We start from the raw sequence: 23,813 nt of genomic DNA, 5'->3' as shown, positions 1-23,813 counted from the left end.
ATTATATTATTCAACAGATTTTTTCTTTGATTTAATTATTTTATTTTATCCCAGGCTAGGAACTATTGTTTGAAAAAATAGACATGCATGTGTATAGGATATTGCACTGAGGAAATTGCGTTCATACCATATCAAAAACATTTGTGATGCCTGTCCCATGTCACATACCTTTGATAGTGGCTGAGCAGTATAGACAGGAGATAAAGTTATCTCACTTTATCATTAGGGAAGATAAGATGTATTTAACAGACAAAGTATCAGATGCTTACACTGTTATCACTTGCGTCAGGATATTTCCTTATGGATGACATGTAGTACATCATTTGTAATGTATCATTAATGTTGATTTTAAGTTTATTGTGAAAACTTTACATCATGGCAAATTTTACTGTATCGGTAAGCTATATCACTAATATTCATATAAAGCTATGTTATGTAGTAAATTATCTGTAAATTTTACCACAGGCCTAGATTGAATTAGGAGCACAGTTGGTTTCATACTGAAGGGACATGTTAACACTATTATCTTGAATGCTAGATGTGGAATATCTCTCTTTTATACACAATAAAATTTTGAGTAATGCTTATTTGGATTGTGTGTAAACTAATATATGTTGATAATTTTTCAGACCAGTCATTTATGGATTAGACCTGAGGGGAAAGGAGAATTTGATGTTCCCATTGGTGTTAAAGTACTATCGACAGAAGGAAACAAGGTTAAGGTTCAAGATGATAGTGGAAAGGTAAGTGTTTTGTTTCAAGTAAAGTAGTTACAAAACACAACTGTTATAGCAGGTGATTTAGAAAATTTCAGAATAGTAACAAATATGAATAAATAAATAAAAGTCAGGCCACTTTTGGTGAGAAATTTGTAACAATTAGTTTGTGGCACCTCCCAGAAAGTACCAGAAATTCATTGGCAGTAAAGATTCAGCATCTAACAAAGAAAAACCTGTCACTTTGTAGTTAACTTCTTTCTGACGATTTCCTTATCCAATCTGAGCATGTGCTCCATCTAATAACCTTGCCGTCAACAGGATGCTAAACACAGTCTTTCTTTCTCTACATAAAGTAATTAGTGTCATGTTTCTTCATGTTCTATGTGTTGAAGGCTGTACAATGGTAATCATAATATTCATCGCTCCACCATGACCTGTCAGTAGAAAGGCAGATAGTCTGAAGCAAATGTCTAGTATTCAAACAATGTAAATAATTTACCTCCTCAAGTTTTTATCTACAAGAGGAAATATGTCAATACATATATAATGAATATGGCAGAGCTTTTCAGTAATTGTAAGGAACAACTTACGTTTTCCTCCTATAATGTTTCTGCTTGTTTTACAATAGCAGAAGCTAATGTTTCTGCTGCAAGTTTATTTTATATATATATATATATATATATATATATATATATATATATATATATATATATATATATATATATATATATATATATATATTAACAAACCTGCAGAAAACCAATTACACATGCAATTTTTTGTTCATTGGGCGTGTTATATATATCAGCAATCTTTTTTATTCAGTCTCCACATTCCACATCATAATTTTTTTTGTGAAGTCTACATCTACATCTGTACTCTGCAAAGCACAGATGTATGCTGCCTAATGAACTGAAGCTAATTATAAGCTAATTTCCTGAGTAGGAGATTCGAGATATTTCAGTGATGTAGGATATAATAGATATGACAGTTGAATGTTGTCTGTCATAGGTCATGGAGATCACAACTTTATCATTCACATTGTTATAAAAAATTTTCACCCTACAGCTGACCTGTGTTGGGTTGGATGTTCAGTTAATGGAAAAAACTGAAATTGTTAACAGGTGACCTATGAAGGTACATGCTACATGCCAGTGGAACAACATCCACTTCAGCATTGCTGCAGCATCATCACTTGCCTGATACTAACCTTTCCTTTTAGTTCCCTGAAACATTAAACTCTAACCAACAAACGTTTATTCCGTGAGAATCTGTTGTGCAAGTCTAACTTTAATAATTACCTTATTTTTCATCACACACACACACACACACACACACACACACACACCACAAAAATTATAAGCACCAAGTAGTACATGTTTCATGTCATTAAGCACCCAACTCAATTAATTTTGTCTTTTGAGCCTTGCTGTTGTGTCATCATTAGTTAACATACTGCACAGATTTCCTGACTGTAACAAACAGCTCTCATGTTGAGATGGTATTTTACTTCACCATTGTCCCTTCAGTGATATTTAAAGACTGATAATTATTAAAATAGTGTACATAATTAATTTCTAACTGCTGTTTCTTTGTGTTGATGTGTACCTTTACTCATTTCTGAAGGTCCTCCTCCATGATGAGATCCACAGAACATGAACATACATAGGGTGCCTCATTTGTCTTATGTAGCATTAGGTATCTATAGTGCTATTTAGAGCTGCAAGTGACATGGAGAGCACTGTCAAGATGGTTGCCAACATTCAGAATGGATAAGAACCAGAAAAAGAAGAAGAAGAAGTGTTTGGTATCGGGCACTACACTTAGAACATATAGCTGTGTTTACATAACACAGCACAACAAAGTAATTAAAAACCTGAAAGTCTTGAACATTGGATGTTGTGCTCTAAATATGGGAAATAAAGCTATGCTTAACATGACATGACACAGCACAATAAAATAAACAACAGTATGGAACTCTTGAAGTTTAATAAAATGGGAACTAATTCTGAAGTGAAAAAGAGCTGTGAATTGTTATAACCTTTAATCACCAATAATTGCGTGGATATTCAACACTCTCTCTTAGAAACAATAGCTGATCACATGATTACAACTCAGTCTCTCGTATTTGACTGCCGTGCCATGACATGCGGCCGGCGCCGTTCGTAGCTAGGTGGCGCTCCCGCGCTCAGCCAATTTGCAGAGCGCCTCTATCGCCATTTGCGCGTATTGTCGTGGCGGCAGTGTTAAATGTTGTGGCACTGTCACAACATGAATAGGTAGGTGTTGTAAGATAAAAATATGCTTACATCACCTAGAACAGCAGTCCAAGGTATATTGCAAGTTAATGCTGAATCTGGGTCAGACCAAGGTGTGGTGGTATTATTCCTACAATTAATTAATGTGATTGCAGTGATGTTAGAAAACAGATTAGAATATCAAATGAATCTGGAATTGCAAATAAGGACTATCATCAGCTGTAGAACAGAATGACGACAATGAAAATTTGTGCCAGACCGGGACTCGAACCCAGATTTCCCATTTACCTTATGCATGAATGCATGCATGCATGTCCAAAGTGACTTTGTATCATAATTAGAGTAACACAAGTACTGCAGTATCAAAGATTAGAATATTGCTGCTAAGATGAAAAATTAGAGGAATGTGACGAGAAGAGCTTATTCATTTTTACTCAGTTCTCCTCCTCTCACAATCTTCTTCCTATGATTACCTCATTCCCACCCATGAATAACTCTTTTCTTGGTGAGCATGCTCGATCAGAGGGTACTGCGTAATGTGGTTACACACTGTGCTGCTTCATTACTATTGAAAGTTTTTTCATGAATGAATATTTTATGGTGCATTGGAGTGTGCATTTTCTAAAACTTTCTAAGAACGTAAAACTGTATGTGTGTGTGCACATGTCCAAGTGCATGCTCATGTGTGTGTGCCTGCTGAATACTCAATGTATGTGACAGATATATCTATCAGTATTTCATAAATAACAATATGGAAAGGATAAATTGCTATTCACCCCACAGAGGAGGCATTGACCTACAGACAGGCACAAGGAAAAAGAATGTTGGAAATATTCAGCTTTTGGACTAAATTCTTCATCAGAAAAGTCATACACATTCATACAAATACAGCTCAGACACACATGACCACTGCTGTATGTCTTTGGGTGCTAAGGTATGACTGCAACTCTGCAATATAGCTGGGGTCGATAGTGGGGATACAGAAGAGGCATGGTGGGGTAAGATGCAAATGCTGCCTATGGGAGCATGTAAGAAGGAAAGGGCTGTCAGGTGCAGCATTGTGAGGCTGTCTTGTGGAAAGGGGGAAGGGAAAAAGACTATGCAGGTGTGTTGGCAGGATTGGAGGTGTGTGTAGTACTGTATGTAGTATTTCATAAATGTTAGACAGTTATCAAAGTGTCAATCTCGTCTACATAGATGATGCATGGCTGATGGTCATGGGTATAATTAAACATTTCTCTGATAAGACAAACATTTCCTCCAAAATATTTATCCACATATACAATACACACACACACACACACACACACACACACACATACACACACACACAAAAAGAAAAAAAAATCATTTTGTGTAAGCATTGTGTGTTATTAGCAGACTAACAAGATTTTCTCAAATCTTTACTTACTACAGGTGATAGGAAATCTCAAGAAATCAAAGCTAAATGGAACTATTTATTGAGAATCTGGATTCTGGTATTGCAGATTCCTGGAAGTATTATGAAACATAGTGATAACACTAAAAGTAAGACTTCAGTCTTATTGTTGTTGTGGTCTTCAGTCCAGAGACTGGTTTGATGCAGCTCTCCATGCTACTCTATCGTGTACAAGCTTCTTCATCTCCAAGTAACTACTGCAACCTACATCCTTGAATCTGATTAGTGTATTCATCTCTTGGTCTACCTCTATGAGTTTTACTCTCCACACAGCCCTCCAGTACTAAACTGGTGATCCTTTGATGCCTCAGAACATGTCCTACCAACCAATCACTTCTTCTAGTCAAGTTGTGCCACAAATTCCTCTTCTTCTCAATTCTGTTCAGTACCTCCTCATTAGTAATGTGATCTACCCATCTAACCTTCAGCATTCTTCTGTAGTACCACATTTCAAAAGGTTCTATTCTCTTCTTGTCTAAACTATTTATTGTCCATATTTCACTTACATGTATGTCTACACTCAATACAAATTCTTTCAGAAAAGACCTACTGTTACTGACACTTCCTGACAAATGAAGTTCAGGAAGTGGGGAGGGTGGGAGGTGGCAACCTTGTAGTTGGAATATATAGATCAGCAAGCTCAAGCACTGAAAGCTTTTCCCTGGAATGCTGCTACTGCATTTAGTCACAGAGAGATATGCTTTTGTAGTAATAGCATGAGTAAAATATAGATATAAAGAGAGACAGTGGTTATACAAGAAGTTTTCATGATATTGTGGAGATGTACAATTCATGTACAAAATCCAGCAAAATTTCCAGCGACACCAAGCACATTAACAGATCGCTTTTTGTCAAATATGTCTACAGACAGACAAACACTTCAGAATGTAAATACTGTTGTTATTGACCATTTTGGACAAACAATTGAACTGTGAAACTGAATTAAAGATGAGGACAACATAGTGAATGAATTTAGACAAACTAAACATGATAATTTGAGTAGGATAGAAATTTATCTAAAATTGATTATGTTTAAATACGGATAGTGTAGAAAAGAGCTGAGAATCTTTCTGTGATATATTGAGGCACCACATATATATAGATTGTCCTAAAGTATGCAGAACTATTAGTGGTAAATCAAATTAGAAATGGATCACCAGGGAAATTACAAAAAAGGAAGAAATGAACTCATCTCTGAGAGAATAGCTTTACTAAAACAGAAAGTGGCTCATCACCAATTGAACATTATTTCCCTTGAAAACTGAATAAATCACAGAATAATGTAGATAGGGAGGTACAAATTGACCCAAATGCTTGGAATGATATGGGGTTTTATTTGAACCAAAAAAATACAAAAGTTCAAAAATGTCTGACAGATGGTGCTTCATCTGATCAGAATAGAAATAGTTGGCATAACAAAGTAAGACAAAGCAAAGATGATGTTCTGTACAGGAAATGATCAATACGTTCACCATCATTCCTCAACAATAGCTGTAGTCGAGGAATAATGTTGCGAACAGCACTGTAAAGCATGCCCGGAGTTATTGAGGTATTGGCGTTGGACGTTGTCTTTCAGCATCCCTAGAGATGTCGGTCGATCATGAAACACTTGCGACTTCAGGTAACCCCAAAGCCAATAATCACACGGATTGAAGTCTGGGGTCCTGGGAGGCCAAGCATGACAAAAGTGGCAGCTGAGCACACGATCATCACCAAGCGACGCATGCAAGAGATCTTTCACGGGATTAGTCATATGCGGTGGTTCTAATAAAACCCCATGTCATTCCAAGCAAGTGTGTCAATTTTTACCTCTCTATCTACATTATTCCATGGTTTATTAAGTTTTCAAATTTATACTGACTTTTTGATCACCCAGTAGAATGAAAAGAGAGGCCTCCTGTGAGCAGTTACAAGATGTTATCAATCTGATATCTTGAAATGAACTTGCTGTCATAATGGGAGATTTTAATGCTTGAGCTGAAAATAGTGCCATCTCTGAATTTAAACAGCTATTTAATAAAAAATTTGTAAATGATAATGGTGAAATTACAATTAGCTTATGTTCAGGCAATGAACTGAGAATAAATAACACCTTCTACAACCATAAAGAGCAATATAAATCCTTGATCAGTGCTAGATGTTAGGACTTCAAACTGCCAACATAAGGAGTGATCACAGCCTATTGATGGCAAAAATCAGATTGCATATAGGAAGGAATAAGATTGCTAAAGAACTAACCTTAAAAGAAGAAAAATATAATACAGAGTCATTATGGAATGAATCTACAAAATTTTATATCGGAAATGACTAGTGCAGAGGATTATGTAGGTCCGGCTTGGGAGAAATTGAAGAAAGTATTGAAGCAGCAGCTCAGGAAGCACTAGGTGCATAGAAAGGCCCAAAGAGCATGGGTGGGAGATTATATAAAACCCAAAAATTCATTCTCTCAATAAATGAATTGAAAATGGAAAATACTTGAACCACTAAAAAATAAAAATACAACAGTTTCGATGGGTGGCATATTGGCAGAAATTCTTAAACATTGTCTTAAATATCTTGCAAAGTCTCTGACATTGTTGATAAATTTAACAATGAAAGGAGGAGTATTGCCAAAATGCTTTAGAAGGAGCAGGACAATAACAGTATTTAAAGGAGAGTATAAAGGAGATCCAGAAAATTATTGACCCAGAATTATCACAACTATTCCATCTATGAAATACTGTGAACAGACAGAATAATAAACTTTATAGTAAATAAAGTAAAGCAGTCATCAATCAAAGCTTTACTAGACATGGTCCTTTTGAAAGTGGTATGTAGTCACCTGTCTCTGGTCTCTGAACTGACTTATATAGCCAGTTACAGGGGGACCTACAGAGCATATACCTTTACTTGGCCCCTGAGTGGAGTTTGCTGAGAGTGGAAGTGTGGGATCAGCTCATAGCCCATTGACTGCTGAGATAAGCTCTGCCTCCTTTTCCCAGAGTAGCCAGTTTGCAACTTGTAAAAGGAATTAATGTGCAACAGGTTAATGTGTTGCAGAAGTGACATGAAAGTTGAGGACAAGACTCTACAAGGAACAGGTACAACCCCTTCACTCACTTTTGTAAATAACATTAACAATCACTAAGCACAACAGTGCACATGATGAACGCTATATTCCTGATGCTGCTTATTGTTACAGTATACAACACTGTTATGTAGCTAATGTTGGAAGAGACCGCAAACATTCCAGAGTGGCATGAAGTCAGCCAGTTGCCATCGATCACAGTAAAAGTTTAATATGGTATGTGAGTCACTGTGCATCATATATTTTTTCACATCAACAAACATTGCCAAAAGTGAAAGAGCTAGGGTTGACTAGGGATCAAACCCAATACATTTGGATTTGTGGTCTGCACTTCACCACTGACATAACAAACCAGCTATATAGAAAAACTTTCTTTAGAAACAAAACATCTTAAAAAAGCACACCATGGGTTCAGAAAGGGGAGGTACATAAAGACTGCTGTGGTGAAGTATGTGACAAACATTATCGGTGCCCTGGATGATCAGAGGAAAGTATCTAGTTTATACTTAGATCTTCCTAAAGCTTTTAATTGTGTCTGATATAGAATTTTTCCAGAGAAATTGCATTGCTTGGCATAAGTGGGAAAGCTGTGGATATTATAAAAAGAAAAACATATGTAGACAGCAGGTAGCAATGTTCTAAAATAAAACATAAATTTGGAAATACTGAAAAAATGTCCACTTTGTTTTATTAGAGATGAAATATGAAGTAGCTTAGGGTTCAGTGCTAGTACCATTGCTCTTCATCTTGTACATAAATGATATATCCAGTGCAGTAATGGGAAGGTGATTCTGTATGCTGACAGCACAACTTTACTGGTATAGAAAAACAGAACATGCACGTGGCAGAAAGATGTTTTAGAGAAAACAGCATATTGATCAATAGGACAACAAAAAAAAAACATGTAAAAAAAATTTCAAACATAACTGTCAGCTCAAAGGATTTTGTTCCAAGCATTGAAGATGCAGAAACAGAAGAAGTGGACTTTAATAGTTTTCTGGGAATAGAGATGGACAAATTTCTGACATGGGAAACATGAAGCTTATTTTGTAACAAACTGCCACTTGACATAAAGAACATGAAGGAACCAAACACCTTCAAAAGAAAATTGAAGGAACATCTCATCACTGGATGCTGGTGTATGATGAAGTAATACTCAAGCAAATTCACAGAACAAAGGTAAATTTAAAACTGGGAATGGTGCTAAATACATCGCCTTGATTTGGAAACCAACTTCCATAGGAGGGAAGAAGCGACTACTAAGCATGGTGCTGGAAATACAGAAGAAGATAATTTACCGACTAATTGTTTAACTGTGTTTCTGATGCTGTTTATTAGAGCAAATATGTTTAAAAATAGTTTTTCAGTTTGCATAAATTCTTGGTATTTTTTTTCTGTAGTATGGCACACTTTGTCTACTGTTCCTTGTATGTAGAATATTGTGTTTTAATTGTGTCTACTCCCATATCCAAAGTAAATATTGTGATCTGGTGAAGAGATATTGGCATCCATAGGTAAAGTCATTTTGCAGACCTTACAAAAGATGAAATCTGTTGTTGTTGTGTGTTCTGTATAAAGACTGGTTTGGTGTAAATCCTAATGACAGTCTATCCTTTGCAAGTATCGGAATCTCTGCATAACTATTGCAATCTACATACTCTTCAGTTCAGTTTAAATATACTTACTGTAGTCAAGCCTTAGTCTCCCTCTACAATACACACCTGTCGCTCCATGACTAAATTAACTATTTCTTGGTGCCCCAGGATGCATCCTGTTGAGAGATCCTTTCTTCTTGTTAAGTTGTGCCAAAAAAAATTTTTCCCCCCTGTTCACCTCAGTACCTCTTCATAAGTTGTCCTATCTGTCCATATGATCGTCAACATTCTTCTGTAGCAATACATTTCAAAAAATTATATTATTTTCTTGCTTGCACTGTTTATTACCCATGTTTTACCTCTGTTCTGGGAATAAGGGTACAGTACCCTTGCAGATTATGAATGTAACATTATTGTTGACACCAGTAGTGCTGCGTAATAGGCTCAGCAAACAAAAGGGCAGTACACTTCAGTCTTCAGTGTGAAACGGACAACTTAAGCACCACTCTGTTTCACGATTTTACTGAATTACATTTTGGCACATTTTATTAACAACAGATGTTTGTTTGTAAGTGTTTGTATGTGAGAAAGTTGATGTATGTGAATAAATAATGTTCAAGTTCCAACAAACTGACCTTGTAAATTAATAGTAGAAGAAACTTCATTCACAATAATAATAAATAGATGTTTGGGGATCAATATAGTTCACCAAATAGGAGAAGGAGTGTAATCAATTTAGTCATTGACTCCAAAAATCACTATAGTGATTGACCCCAGCAAACATTACAAAGGCTGTACTCAAGAAAAATAGTTGAAGAAAGATCTTTCTAACACTTAAATCTATATTAATGTTAAAATATTTCCCTTTTTAGAAAGCATGTCTCTCACTGTTACCAGTCTGCATTGTATATCCTCTGTGCTTTGGAAACCATCAGTCTTTTGCTGCCAAAATAACAAAATTTGTCTACTTTTAATGTATATATCTTTAATTTAATTTCTGCAGTATCACCTGATTTAATATGATTAAATTCCTTTAACCTTGTTTTGATTTTGTTGAGATTTGTAGTATTATCTCTTTTCAAGACAATATCCATTCCATTTAAATGAGCTTCCAAGTAATTTCTTGTCTTTCTCCAACAGAGACAAGCTGTAAGTTTTTATTTCTTCTCCCTGAACTTTAACTCCCTTTTTAAATTTTCTTTTTTATTTCCTTTACTGCTTTCTCAATGTAGTTTTTGAGTAATGAGGGGGGTAGACTCGTAATACTCCCTTCCCAGCTACGGCCTCCCTTTCATGTTCTTTCGCTCTTACAGTGGAATCTACTAACTGGAGAAAAGATGAAGTGCATTGGTTTAAAATGTAACCAAGTTGAAAAATAAATCCATTTTTGACATAATGAACATAATACTGCACTACCAGGGTGGGACCTATTCCCCTTGTTATTGTATATGAGGGTAGACTGCTAAACTCTGAACAGATGAGATGTTGATCCATAGAAAAGACTGATTAGTTGTTGACCCTCAGGAAAAGTTCTTCAGGAGAACCCTAAGAAGCCCATATACTTCACACATACAAGGCCACTCTCTCCCTGTACTCTGGTGCACCATCAATTCCCTGATACTCTCTAAATTGGGCTGCAGTGCTAGCTGAGAGACTGACTGTATTTGTGCTTTTCATTTATTATCTGTCTGGCAAAGGACTTTTTATAAAAGAACACCTTTTTCAATGTTTCTGTTCACTGCATGATGCCATTTTTATTCAGTGAACAGTGGTTCTCACACACACATTTATCTTTCATTCTAGGTTTTCCATTGCCATTTTTATCTTCCATTATTACAACTGTTTGAGGGGTTGCATTCATAATTTTCTACAATATTCTGCTTTTGAGTGAAACTGATGTTGAAATTACTGTATTAAAATTACATACATTTACTCTGTTTGATAACTAAAGTATGAGTGTCTGCTTGATGTGATGTATAGTCTCCTCAGAAATTATATACAGTAACAATTTTCCCTGCCAGGCTCATGATACATGCCGGTAATAATTTTGTTGCAATTAAACACATTGTGCATCTTATTGACTTCAGTATTGGTTTGAAGGTTGGGGGAGATATTGAGTGACTATATGTCACCTAGTCTAAGGATTTGGGGTATGATCTTCAAGTATTTCTAGGATGTTTTCCTGTTATTTATTGCTTCTTACATGTCTGACAATGATTTGGAAGTATGAAGAATGCCAAATTGCACTATGGTTCGGTGTCCACATTAAACTATAGTTTTTCTTATTATTGGATGTGCACATCAGTTTAAATGTCGAAGGAAGGTGAGGGCATATACATTGTCTCTGAATAAGACCAACTACAGACGTTAAATGATATTGAAATCTTGTGAGTTTGAGGACCACTCCAGATGACAGAAGTTTGTCTGAGTTCTTCAACCTACCTCAGCACCAGATATACCAGGGGATCCATTGTGCCACATTGTGTGTTGACTGTTGTTGTGCTGAGTGGTCAGTTGCTTCATAATTAAGCAGTTTTTGTTATGTACCTGTTGCTGAACTCAGCACTGTCACTGACTGACAATGATTTATTGTGATCCAATATCATTTATGATGTTGTAGTGTAAGTTCAACATGCTGACAAAGTGATTCGGTTGTTTTATGTTGATGGCTACAAAGTATTTTGTGACAGAATCTTTGGATAAAAAGTTCTGAAGTTCATATTTGATGTGGCAAATTTGCCAAGAACTTTCATCCATTTTATGTTCATGTTTGAGTGTTCACTCACTATGACCTACTAGTACCTTTATATACTTTACAAGGGTGGTTGGTAGTTAACTGATTTTTCTGCGTTGAAGCATTAAGTTGCTTTTCTGGTATGATCGTGATAGTTTACTACTGGTTTCAACTTCACATTTCAACTACTGCTCCTAGAATCTATTTCACAGCTCTTCTTGTCCTCACAAGATGTCAGTCACTATCATTTTAACATTTACTTTTTAACATTACCCAACCTATACCTCTCCCTCCTCCAAGGAAAGAAATAACAGTTCTGTAAGCTAGAATATTTTTTTGTGCTTTTTATGTATGTCTATTGACAGCAATAAGAATTTAGCCTTTTGAAGTTAGTAACTGGCCATAAGTTGCGTGTCTCAGTTTTATAGTTTCTCAAGTGAATTTTGCTTTTGATAAAAATATTGGTTTAATCATTTATCATAATTTTTTCTGTTTTCCATCATTCCTCAGTTGCTTCAAAATTCATAGAGGTATGTTCCGTCTATGCAACTAAATGAAAGGCAGTTCATTTATTGCCCTATGCATTTAACTTCATTTATTTGTGAAGTGTTTTCAGTGGCCTTTAATACATGTTCCTTTTTAGAAATGTAATAAATGTATTATGTGGTGGTTACAAAATGTTATTATATTACATTTGTGGTGGGTAACATATGTTTCTTTTTATACATGTTATAAATTTATTATGTGGTAGTTACAATGTAACATAGTAACATATTGTATCTACCACATAATATGTTTATTATATGTATAAAAAGAAACTTGCATTAAGGACAATGAAGATACAAAAAGCAAAACACATACGGCAATAAACATTAGTTGCATAGATGGAACATATCTCCATGAATTAATGAGTTATGTTGTAGCAGAGATTTTTATACACAGACAGTCACAAAATATACAAGCTTTGAGAACCAGAGGTTCCTTCCTCTGGTTGAGTGAAGGACAACATTGAAAGGAATGATGCTAAAAGCAAATTAAATGGAAGAAATCACCCAGGACAAGAACTCAGAGAAGGTGTTTTAAAACAATATAAGAAGGAAATCTCCAATGAATTGCTGCAGGAAGACAAAATAGACAGCACAAAAATTATAAGCAACAGAGAAAACAGTTCGCAACCAATTTATAAGGAAAGGGCATATTAAGAGTTGTGTAGCTGAGATGGAAATCACTTAAACAGGAACTGGAGAGAGAGAGAGAGAGAGAGAGAGAGAGAGAGAGAGAGAGAGAGAGCAAATAGTGTAGAAGAAGTGACTCAGCACACAAAGAACCACAAGATAGATAGATAGATAGAGATAGAGACAGATAGAGAGAGAGAGAGAGAGAGAGAGAGAATGGATGATGAACTCAAACCAATGATAGGTACTGAGAAGGGGATCAAGAAGTGCAAGGGATATAGACAATGACTGGAGTGGCTAGCAGATATACATTGGAAACCAAACTGATATTGTGAAGCAAATTTCCACTGTTAAGTTGTTTATGGTCAGTTATTTAGAATTAATGAAATAATGTTTGTTTAATAACAACAAAAGAGATTATACAGTGACTGCTGACATTGTTATTTATGATCTCTCATCCTTTTCTGAAGTTCGTTACATTGTATTCCCAAATTATGTTATTCACATGGATAATGTAAAGAAATAACCCACTTCTTGGCAAGTAAAAGCTACCTTTACCATCCAGGAAAATTTTACGCATTTTCTTAACATTTCTGAAGTTCATGGAAAAACATGAATATCGTGCTCCTGAAACAAAATCTTTCAATCTTGGGCTAACATCATGAGAAGTATTTTCAACACCATAAATCTGAATACAAATGAGTCAGACCCTGTCTTTCTTCTTTTTTTCACAGGCAGTTCAGTACCAACAAACTAAATCAAGTAGCTCAATTTGGAAAAATCTTAGCTTTAAAAACCTAGTCTGTTAATAAAACATTCATCATGTGAGAGTGGAGTGTATGCAGACATGACACTGCTTAACATGGCAGGCAATGTGTCACTCTATCTTTGCACAGTGCTGTACCTCATCTGCATCAGCATCATTACGCCACCAGACACCTCAAGGAGTGTGTCAGAGAGTACTTCTGGTACCAAAGTACAGTAGAGTTCCATTAATCGGAACTAATTGGGACCGAACCTTGTTCGGATTACTGATTTGTATGGATTAGCCAGAATTACAGTGATGAGTTTCTAGAATTAAGTATACCAAGCAGATAAGTAGGTACACCATGGTAACAATTGGGAACAAGTGTGGTAACAATGGCTCACTCTCACTCCCTGCCCTTGTTGTTGTGCAGTGTTGAGACCTTTGTAGTGTCTGAGGTCAGTGCACTGCCAGTTGGCTCACAAAGTGCTTGGTGATGTTAGTTATCAATTGCTAGCATGCATATCAGTCGTATTGCATTTGTTCAGGTGTAGTGGTGTACGTATTTTCGTCATGAGTAAATGGAAACATACAACGTAACTCTCAAAGAAAAACTGAATGCTTTGAAGTGGATAGACAATGGTGAGAATGTATCTAAACTGGCAATGGAACTGGGTGTTGGTAAAGCAACCATTTGTGACTGGAAGAAGAACTGAGTGAAGCTTGAACAGTCCTGTGCAATGTCTTTGGGAAAAACACTCAAAATTCTGCAGACATTGAAACAGTCCCAGTATGATAAAGTGGATGAAGCTCTTTTCCTCGGTTTACACTGGAAAGAGAAAGGCGAACTCCTTTGAGTGGAGCACTGGTTCAGCAGAAGGCTGTTTACCTGAACATGCTAATGAATGGTGATGAGTGTTTTAGTGTGACTATGGGTTGGTTGGACAGATTCAAAAAACATCATGGAATCTGTCAGCTAATGATTACTGGAGAGAAACTTTCTTCAGACTGTGATGCAGCAAAGGAATACTTGGGTGAGTTTGAAAAAATGATAAAAGAGATAAAGTATTCTTCCCAACAAATTTATTATGCTGACAAGACTGGCCTGAATTTTAGGGCATTGCCAACAAAAAGCCTGGCATCAAAAGCAGAAGACCATGCCCCTAGTTTTAAAATGTGCAAAGATCATGTGACTTTATTATCATGCAGCAATGCTGCTAGTGATCACAAGCTGCCTTTAATGCTGATCAGCAAATATGCTAGACCCAGAGCTTTTAAAAACTGCAACATGAAGTCCCTGCCCATATATTATGGCAACCAGAAAAAAGCATAGATGGATGGTAAGCTATTCAAAGAATGGTTTCACGGCCAGTTTGTTCCCTCTGTTCGACGGTTTTCTAAGGAAAATAATTTATCTCCCTGTGCAATCCTTTTGACTGATAACGCACCATCTCACCCCAGCACTGAGGAATTATGTGATGAAGAAATTGTAGTGAAGTTTTTGCTGCTGAATGTTACACCACTTCTACCAGGGCATACTGCAAACATTAAAACTGATTTACAAAAAACAATGTTTAAGAATGGCTGATCCAAGACGATAGCATTCCTTTAGTGGACAAAATAAAAAAGACCAATGTGAAAGATGTTGTTTATTGGGCCACTAAGGCATGCCAGAATATTTCAGAAAATAATCTGAGAAAATTGCGGAGAAAACTGTGGACATATCTTGAATTTCAGGACAACCTAGTTGAAAATGAATAGGAAAATCTACTACAAATGATACAGACAATCCCTGGATGTAAAGAAGCTAGTGGAGGAGACGTAGATGAGTGGATGGCAGTGGATGGGGTATGTATGGAGAACCTTACTGATGCTGATTTAGTTGCTGCTGTGACTCAAGACCAGGAAGAAGTGGACTATTGTGGCAGAAGTGACAATCAGCCTGAAAGCGACAAAGGAGAGCTGGTGTCACACAGTGACGCAGCAGAAGACCTTGACCTCACACTGCATTATTTGGAGCAACAGCCAACTGCTACACCTGCTGATTTGATGTTTATGAGACGATGATGCAACTATGCATCATGTAACAGACTGTCTTCATTACACCAAGAAACAATGACTGAGTTTTTGTCATCTAAATAGTGAGATAAAATGTTCACTGTATTTTAGTAAGTTTGACAGCTTTTCTTTCATTGTTATGCATTGTTTAAACATAATGTTTTCTTGCCAATTTTTCTAATACACATTTACTGTACTGTGTAAATTAAAATAGCGTGTAAGTACAACAGTTTATTGCAGAATTTTTCATACTCAAACTAACATTTTTCATGTTTGAATTAGCCAAACATTCGGATTATCAGGGTTTGGATTAGTGGGAGATTTTTTATATCTTTTTGAAGATCATATTTACTTCTTGTATCATGATCATGATATTCACTGTTTGTTTTGTATATTGTATGGTTATTGTTCACAAAGCACATTAGTGAAAAATGAAATGAGATGGCATGGTGAGGATCCTGAGCTGTTTGAAGAGCACCTGGGTGTACTCTAGCCATAATTCTGATTACTCTTTTCTGTGCAGTAAAGACTTTGTTTGCTCACAACTGTTTACCCCAAAATATGATGACAAATGTCATACGTGACTGGAAATAGTCTAGGTATGCGGCCTTAATTGTTTTCAAGTCAGAAAGAGGTGAAATTGAAGCTAATGGCAAATGGTACTGTATTTAGTCTTTTACATAGGTCGTTGACATGAACTGACCAGTTTAGATTGTTGTTTATGCGTAATTCCCGGAATTTGGAAGACTCATCTCTCAATATTTCTTTGTCACCATATTTTATTTCAATATGTTCTTGTTTTTTTATTTGCTGTTTGAAACTGAATGAATTGGGTCCTATTAACATTGAGTGACAAACCATTTGAAGTGAACAAATCTAGAACTTCTTTGAATACAGTGTTCTCTAGATGGCAGTTGGGTGTTTTGTTAATCATAATGGTTGTGTCATCAGCAACACAATGGATTAAATGCAAGGAAAAAACAGAAGACAAATGTAACTGACTGGTATACACCTTAATTGAATAATTTAAGAATTCTGTTAAAAAAATATTATAACAAGTATAGACATTTATACACCAAATTTAAAAAGCTTTACAGAACAGATATCATTTCCGCAAAGAAAAAAGTCAATGATAACTACATTTCTCAGTCCTGGGTGCACTCAGATCACTGAGCAACTCCAGAACTGAAGACATATATGGTTTCTCCAGTTTTTTCTAAAGAAAAGAAAAGATACTGGATGCATTCCAATGTATAATCTTATAAATAGGGAACATTTCTGGACTGCTCAAAACTGACAATTGTCTTAACTATATACAAAAAAAGTGGACATAAATTCGCCCCAAGATTACAGACCTATAGCAATGCTACCAATAATATCAAAAATAATTGAAACTGTAATGAAAGGCAAATTAAATGATTTTTTGAGTGTTACACCCTACTTAAAAAGGCCCAATCCTCATTCTGAAGTGGACTGTCAACAACTAAGACAGTTCAAGAAGTTGTAATATCAGTACTTCATGGTTTTGAAAATAGGGAGCACACGTATACCTCTCTATTAAATCTATTAAAAACAAAGATTCCAAGACTTACCAAGCGGGAAAACGCCGGCAGACAGGCACAAGAACAAAACACACAAACACACACACAGAATTACTAGCTTTCGCAACCGATGGTTGCTTCTTCAGGAAGGAGAGGGAAAGACGAAAGGATGTGGGTTTTAAGGGAGAGGGTAAGGAGTCATTCCAATCCCGGGAGCGGAAAGACTTCCCTTAGGGGGAAAAAAAGGACAGGTGTACACTCGCGCGCGCACACACACACACACACACACACACACACACACACACACACACACACACACATATCCATCCGCACATACACAGACACAAGCAGACATATTTAGGCAAAGAGTAAGGATGTCAGTCGAGGCGGAAGTACAGAGGCAAAGAAGTTGTTGAAAGACAGGTGAGGTATGAGCGGCGGCAACATGAAATTAGCGGAGGTTGAGGCCTGGCGGATATCGAGAAGAGAGGATATACTGAAGGGCGAGTTCCCATCTTCGGAGTTCGGATAGGTTGGTGTTGGTGGGAAGTATCCAGATAACTCGGAAGGTGTAACACTGTGCCAAGATGTGCTGGCCGTGCACCAAGGCATGTTTAGCCACAGGGTGATCCTCATTACCAACAAACACTGTCTGCCTGTGTCCATTTATGCGAATGGACAGTTTGTTGCTGGTCATTCCCACATAGAAAGCGTCACAGTGCAGGCAGGTCAGTTGGTAAATCACGTGGGTGCTTTCACACGTGGCTCTCCCTTTGATCGTGTACACCTTCCGGGTTACAGGACTGGAGTAGGTGGTGGTGGGAGGGTGCATAGGACAGGTTTTACACTGGGGGCGGTTGCAAGGGTAGGAGCCAGAGGGTAGGGAAGGTGGTTTGGGGATTTCATAGGGATGAACCAAGAGGTTACGAAGGTTAGGTGGACGGCGAAAGACACTCTTGGTGGAGTGGGGAGGATTTCATGAAGGATGGATCTCATTTCGGGGCAGGATTTTAGGAAGTCGTATCCCTGCTGGAGAGCCACATTCAAGGTCTGATCCAGTCCCGGGAAGTATTCTGTCACAAGTGGGGCACTTTTGGGGTTCTTCTGTGAGAGGTTCTGGGTTTGAGGGGATGAGGAAGTGGTTCTGGTTATCTGCTTCTGTACCAGGTTGGGAGGGTAGTTGCGGGATGCGAAAGCTGTTTTCAGGTTGTTGGTGTAATGGTCGAGGGATTCAGGACTGGAGCAGATTCGTTTGCCACGAAGGCCTAGGCTGTAGGGAAGGGACCGTTTGATATGGAATGGGTGGCAGCTGTCATAATGGAGGTACTGTTGCTTGTTGGTGGGTTTGATGTGGACGGATGTGTGAAGCTGGCCATTGGACAGATGGAGGTCAACGTCTAGGAAAGTGGCATTTTCCATTTGAAAATATTGCATGGGAAGAAGGATTGTCAGTAAGTCTCCATATTAGCTCTAATTTCTCAGACTTCAGCAATGTTGTATTTTGTGATATACGTATAGGAGGAAGTAATATGTTGCTCAAGTCTTTCCAGAATGTAACCTTCCAGAATTTTAATAATAAACCTTTCCATGATGTACAAAGCCTGCCTTGTAAATTCTGTCGCTAGAGTTTGTTGAGCATCTCTACAGTTCTCTCATGCTGACTAAATGATCCCATGATAAAACATGCTCCACTTTGTTGGGTCTAGTCTGTCTCTTCTATTTATCCGGTCTTCCCTACTCTTGCAAAAATTAGTTCTTGCTGTGATTGATGTCTTATGTAACTTTAAAAAAACATGATATAAAATTCTTATGTTGTTTACAAATATTTTTTTTACTGTTGTAGTAATTTTTGAAATGTTAACTAAATAGGAGTTCACTAGTCATTTGTGGGATTTATGTGACATCTGTCTTACACAAATACATTGATTTTCATATTGTATGTAGCTATAGAATGGATGAATACATTGACTGTAGATAAAATTTATTTTGTAAGTATTATGTTTAAATAATTAAATTTCACTGTTCATATGCAAAACTGTTCTGTGCAAGATGTCTGGATTTTTCATTTAGTATGTTGTGAACTAATATTAAGCTGATTTGTGTGTTTCAGCAAATGGTCGTATCAAATGACCAAATCATCAAGACTATGCATGAAACATCTGTACGAGGTGTAGAAGATATGATCACACTTGTTGATTTACATGAGCACACTATATTGAGGAATCTGCACATCAGATATAATGAAAATCTTATTTATGTAAGTATCTACTGTTATGTACATGTTAAGCTTAGCAAGTTGTGAAAGGATGTATGAAAGTGGTAGTCATGAAATTGAAAATAAATTATGCTACAGTTAACAATACTGTTTCAAGTTCATTTTGTTCATAAGAACAAATTTTGGTTGCATCTGATCCTGTCTCATCTCTGATGCACAAATCTCATTCTTAGTCATTTAGTTTAATTTTACATGAAATTTTTCATACACTACATTATAAGCTTTGCTATGCTGACATGCCTAATATTAATTTTATAGCTCAATTATCTGTGTTTTCCTTACTTAAGAGATGAACTGTCTTTCTATAATAAAATAAAGAATTATGGGTGTTGGGAAGGAATGTAATAGCAAAAAGATTCTTAAATTTGATAACTGGTAAACAGAAACTATGTAATAACATCCATGAATGAAAAATAATGAAATGTAGGCACTTTCATAAAATGGTTACCATTGAAAAGTAAACAAATTAATTTTAAACTTAATTCTGAATTTCAGTCTTTTAGAACTTGTTTGTTTCTTTGGGTATTAAATAGGGAACAAACCAAGTTTAAATGTTTGTGTGAGTGGAAATTTTTGTACTGCCCTTGATAAATAGACCTTGGCTAGTTTTAAATTCTCAGAGGAGTAACTGTTCTCCTTAAATATAAATTACATGGTTCTCATTGAATATCTTACAACTCTCATCAATTCTTGACTCCATTTGCTGCAATTCAAATTCCAGCTTCAAAAATATGCCTTAAGATCATTATATCATTGACATATGAAAGAAATGTAGCATATAGAATCTGTCATTGTGGGTTTTCTTCTTTTATTTTCTGCTGTGCGGAAGATTTGTGCATGACTTAGCAGTCACAATTACAATTTCACTGTTACTGTCATTTTATTGTTTTCTTCTCATCTCATTAATGAGATTGTGCAGATTGATTATGAGCCACCTATGCTCTCCAAAACCCCTGTGAAGTGGATGGAATAGGGTACTTTCCATTGAACCCAACATCATGGTTTCTTCTCATTCCATTCGTGTAAGGAGTGCAGGAAGAGTAACAATTGAAATGCTTCTGTGTTCACTGTAATTAGCCTGACCTTGTATTTATGATCCTATGGAAGTGATACATAGAGGCTGTGGTATATTCCAAAATACTATATTTAGTACTGGTTCTTGAAACTTTGTAAGTATGCTTACCTACCATAGTTTGTATGTAATTTCAAGTATTTGCCAATTCAAATTTTTGAGCATTTCTGTGATACTCTCCTAAAACCTTGACCACTCATGCTACCCTAATTTGTATGAACCCTTTTAGGTATACCCCCTTTTAGCCATATTAGGCATGGTTCCTACACACTTGAGAAATATTCCAAGACAGGATGTGTGATAGTTTTGTAAAAAGTCTTCTTTTTAGACTGACTGAATTTCCCCAGTATCCTGCTAATGAAATGAAGTTTGCCACCTGGTTCACCTATGCTGAAACCAAAGTGACAATTTCATTTCTTATCCCAACAAATTATCGTCTCTAAGGTTTTCTTGATGTGATTGATTAATAGTGTTGTGGGTGTTCTGCTGAGTGTTTGTTTCCATTTCATGCAAAATACTTTGATGATCTACCCAGTCATCAGGTGCTGCCTGGTCTCCAACTGCACTGTGAATTGTTGTCTCAGCCGAATTTGACTCTTGACACTCACATTACCCTTTGATGCTCTTCTGTATTTTAGACTTCACACTGATGTTTCATGAAATGCAAATTCTTTCAGTTCTCCAGCTCTGGTGGCTGTTATGGCTGGTGAGGTCTTACATTTCTGAGGCAGCATAATTAAGGAGTCTATCAAAATAAAGATGTCAGAAAACGTAATAAACAGAGACAGAGGTTTCAATTTAAACAAAGCTTGGGGTCCAGCATCAAATTTATTAAAATCTTGGTGGATGTCAAATCCAACAGAGCTGGAAAACCCCCTAGAGAATTTGTGCTTCTTGGAATATCACTGCAAGCTTTGAAAAACAGAAGAGCAACAAAGGACATAGTGGACTTCAGGAATCGAGCTCGTCTATAGACAACTACATGAAACCAAGAATAGTTCACAGTCTGGTTGCAGCCCAGGCAGCAAGTAGGCATTACAGCAAAACTCACAGAACATGAAGGAGATGGCAAGAAGATGACTGCATTGGCGATCAAAATGTTGTGGGTAGCATGGAAACAAGAACTGAACAGAGCACCCGAAAGCAAATAATTAATCCCCACATTATTGTGGTTGTAGGATACTATGACTTTGCATTTTGTGATGTGCAGAGTTTTACAGTTTCTGAACATCTAAAGTAAGTTACCAATCTTTGCATTATGATGAAGGTTTGACTGTATGTTTTTTTTCAGATTGTTGTTCATTACAGATGAGGTTACTATTAATATTGTCTGCACACCATTAATGGATGACATGGGCAGTAAGACTTCTAACACACTTCACTGTGGTGTAAATAAAATAGAAAGAAACTTCCACATGGGAAAAATATATTAAAAACAAAGATTCCAAGACTTACCAAGCGGGAAAGCGCCGGTAGACAGGCACAATAAATAAAACACACAAACATACACACAGAATTTCTAGCTTTCACAACTGACGGTTGCTTCTTCAGGAAAGAGGGAAGGAGAGGGAAAGACGAAAGGATGTGGGTTTTAAGGGAGAGGGTAAGGAGTCACTCCTCCCAGGATTGTTTTTAATATACACTTCACTGTGGAACACATGAACTTACTTCAACTTCTGTTGATGACTTTTCATCAAAGATAAAATGCTGCAGCCTCCCTACCAAAAAATCCTCATTGGAGTCAGATACTTCGTTTGTTCTTTAGTAATTTTTGTCTAGTATTGAATCAAATACTTTTAGTAAGTCAAAATGTACTACATTTACCTGCTTCTCCTAATACTTGGCTTTCATGATATGATTAAAAAAAAAGCCCAAACTGAATCTCACATGACCAGTATTTTCAGAATCAATGATGGTTGATGTAGAGGTAATTTTGTTCAAGATACCTCATTATGTTTGATCTCAGAGTATGTTCAAAGATTCTACAAGAGATGGATGTCAGTGATATTGGATGGTAGTTTTTTGTATCACTGCTGATAGCCTTGTTATAGATTTGCTTTCTTTCAACCACTGTGCACAGTTGTCTGTCTGAGGGATGTGTGTTATGTTATAGTTAAAAGGAGGACTAACCCAGTTGCAAATTTTGTATAGACTCTGACAGGTATTCCATCAAGCCTTGTTTAGTTTAAGTTTAGTGATTACAGCTATTTCTGAATGTCACTTACACTAATATTTGACAATATAAATCATCACATAGAGGAGGCACTGAGTGTGAAACAGACACATTGAAGAAAGATTGCTAAGTATTGTAAGCCATTTGACTAAGTCCTACATCACACTAGATAAAACAAAAACATGCACACATTCACACAAGCTTAATTCATACATACCTGGCCACTGAAATCTCCAGGCACTAAGAAGGGCTAGCAGGATACAGGTGGAGGAAGATGATATTGGTGCCTCTAAGAGCTTGCAGGTACATCCTGGGGACAGGATAGTGGGCTGCAAGGTGTAGTGCTTGGGGGAGGGAGGGGTGGGGGCAAAGGGGAGAAGAGAGAAGTAGAAGGACCTGTGCAGGTGCACTGACAGTAGAGGAAGCATATGCATGGCTGTTGTGGGAGCAGGAAGGGGTTAAGCAGGTGAAGAACAGGAACTAGCAAAGGCTGAGGCCAGAGGGGTTAAGGGAATGAAAGATGTGTTGCAAGGAGAATTCCCACCTGCACAGTTCAGAGAAGTTAGTGTTGGTGAGGCAAATACTAATGCCACAAGCTACAAAGCAGTCATGGAAGTCAAATATATTGTGTTGGGTGGCATGCTCAGTAAGTAGATGGTCCAGCTATCTCTTGGCCACAGTTTGGCAGTAGCCATTCATGCAAACCACCACCTTATTAGTGGTCATGCCCAAGTAAAATGCAGCACACTATTGGAATTAAGTTGTTTGATTGCATGATTACATTCAGAGTTGGCCCTGCCTTTGACGGGATGAAGATTCATGTGACAGGACTAGAATAGGTGGTAGTGGGAGGATGTTTGGGACAGGTCTTGCCTCTATGTCTTGCAAGGATGTGGGCCTTGGAGCGTGGGTTTGGGAGTGGGGGTAGAATAAGGTTTAACTAGGATTTTATTTTTAATTTTA

The 23,813-nt window shown here is 36.9% G+C and overlaps 1 protein-coding gene across 1 annotated transcript in view; it reads left to right on the top strand.

Moving 5' to 3' along the window:
* Positions 1–284: 284 nt before the first annotated feature.
* LOC126272544 (myosin-VIIa-like) overlaps positions 285–23,813 on the top strand; it is a 332,006-nt gene continuing 308,477 nt past the window's right edge. Inside the window, exons 1-3 of the mRNA XM_049975462.1 lie at positions 285–396; positions 630–743; positions 19,441–19,587. Of these exons, the coding sequence (XP_049831419.1) occupies positions 376–396; positions 630–743; positions 19,441–19,587 (282 nt within the window). The 5' untranslated portion in view covers positions 285–375. The remainder of the gene's footprint in view (positions 397–629; positions 744–19,440; positions 19,588–23,813) is intronic.

The sequence above is a fragment of the Schistocerca gregaria genome, chromosome 5 (genome assembly GCF_023897955.1).
Source record: "Schistocerca gregaria isolate iqSchGreg1 chromosome 5, iqSchGreg1.2, whole genome shotgun sequence".
NCBI lineage: Eukaryota > Metazoa > Arthropoda > Insecta > Orthoptera > Acrididae > Schistocerca > Schistocerca gregaria.
Note: the sequence above shows the minus strand (reverse complement) of the source record. Positions and strands in the feature narration are given on the sequence as shown.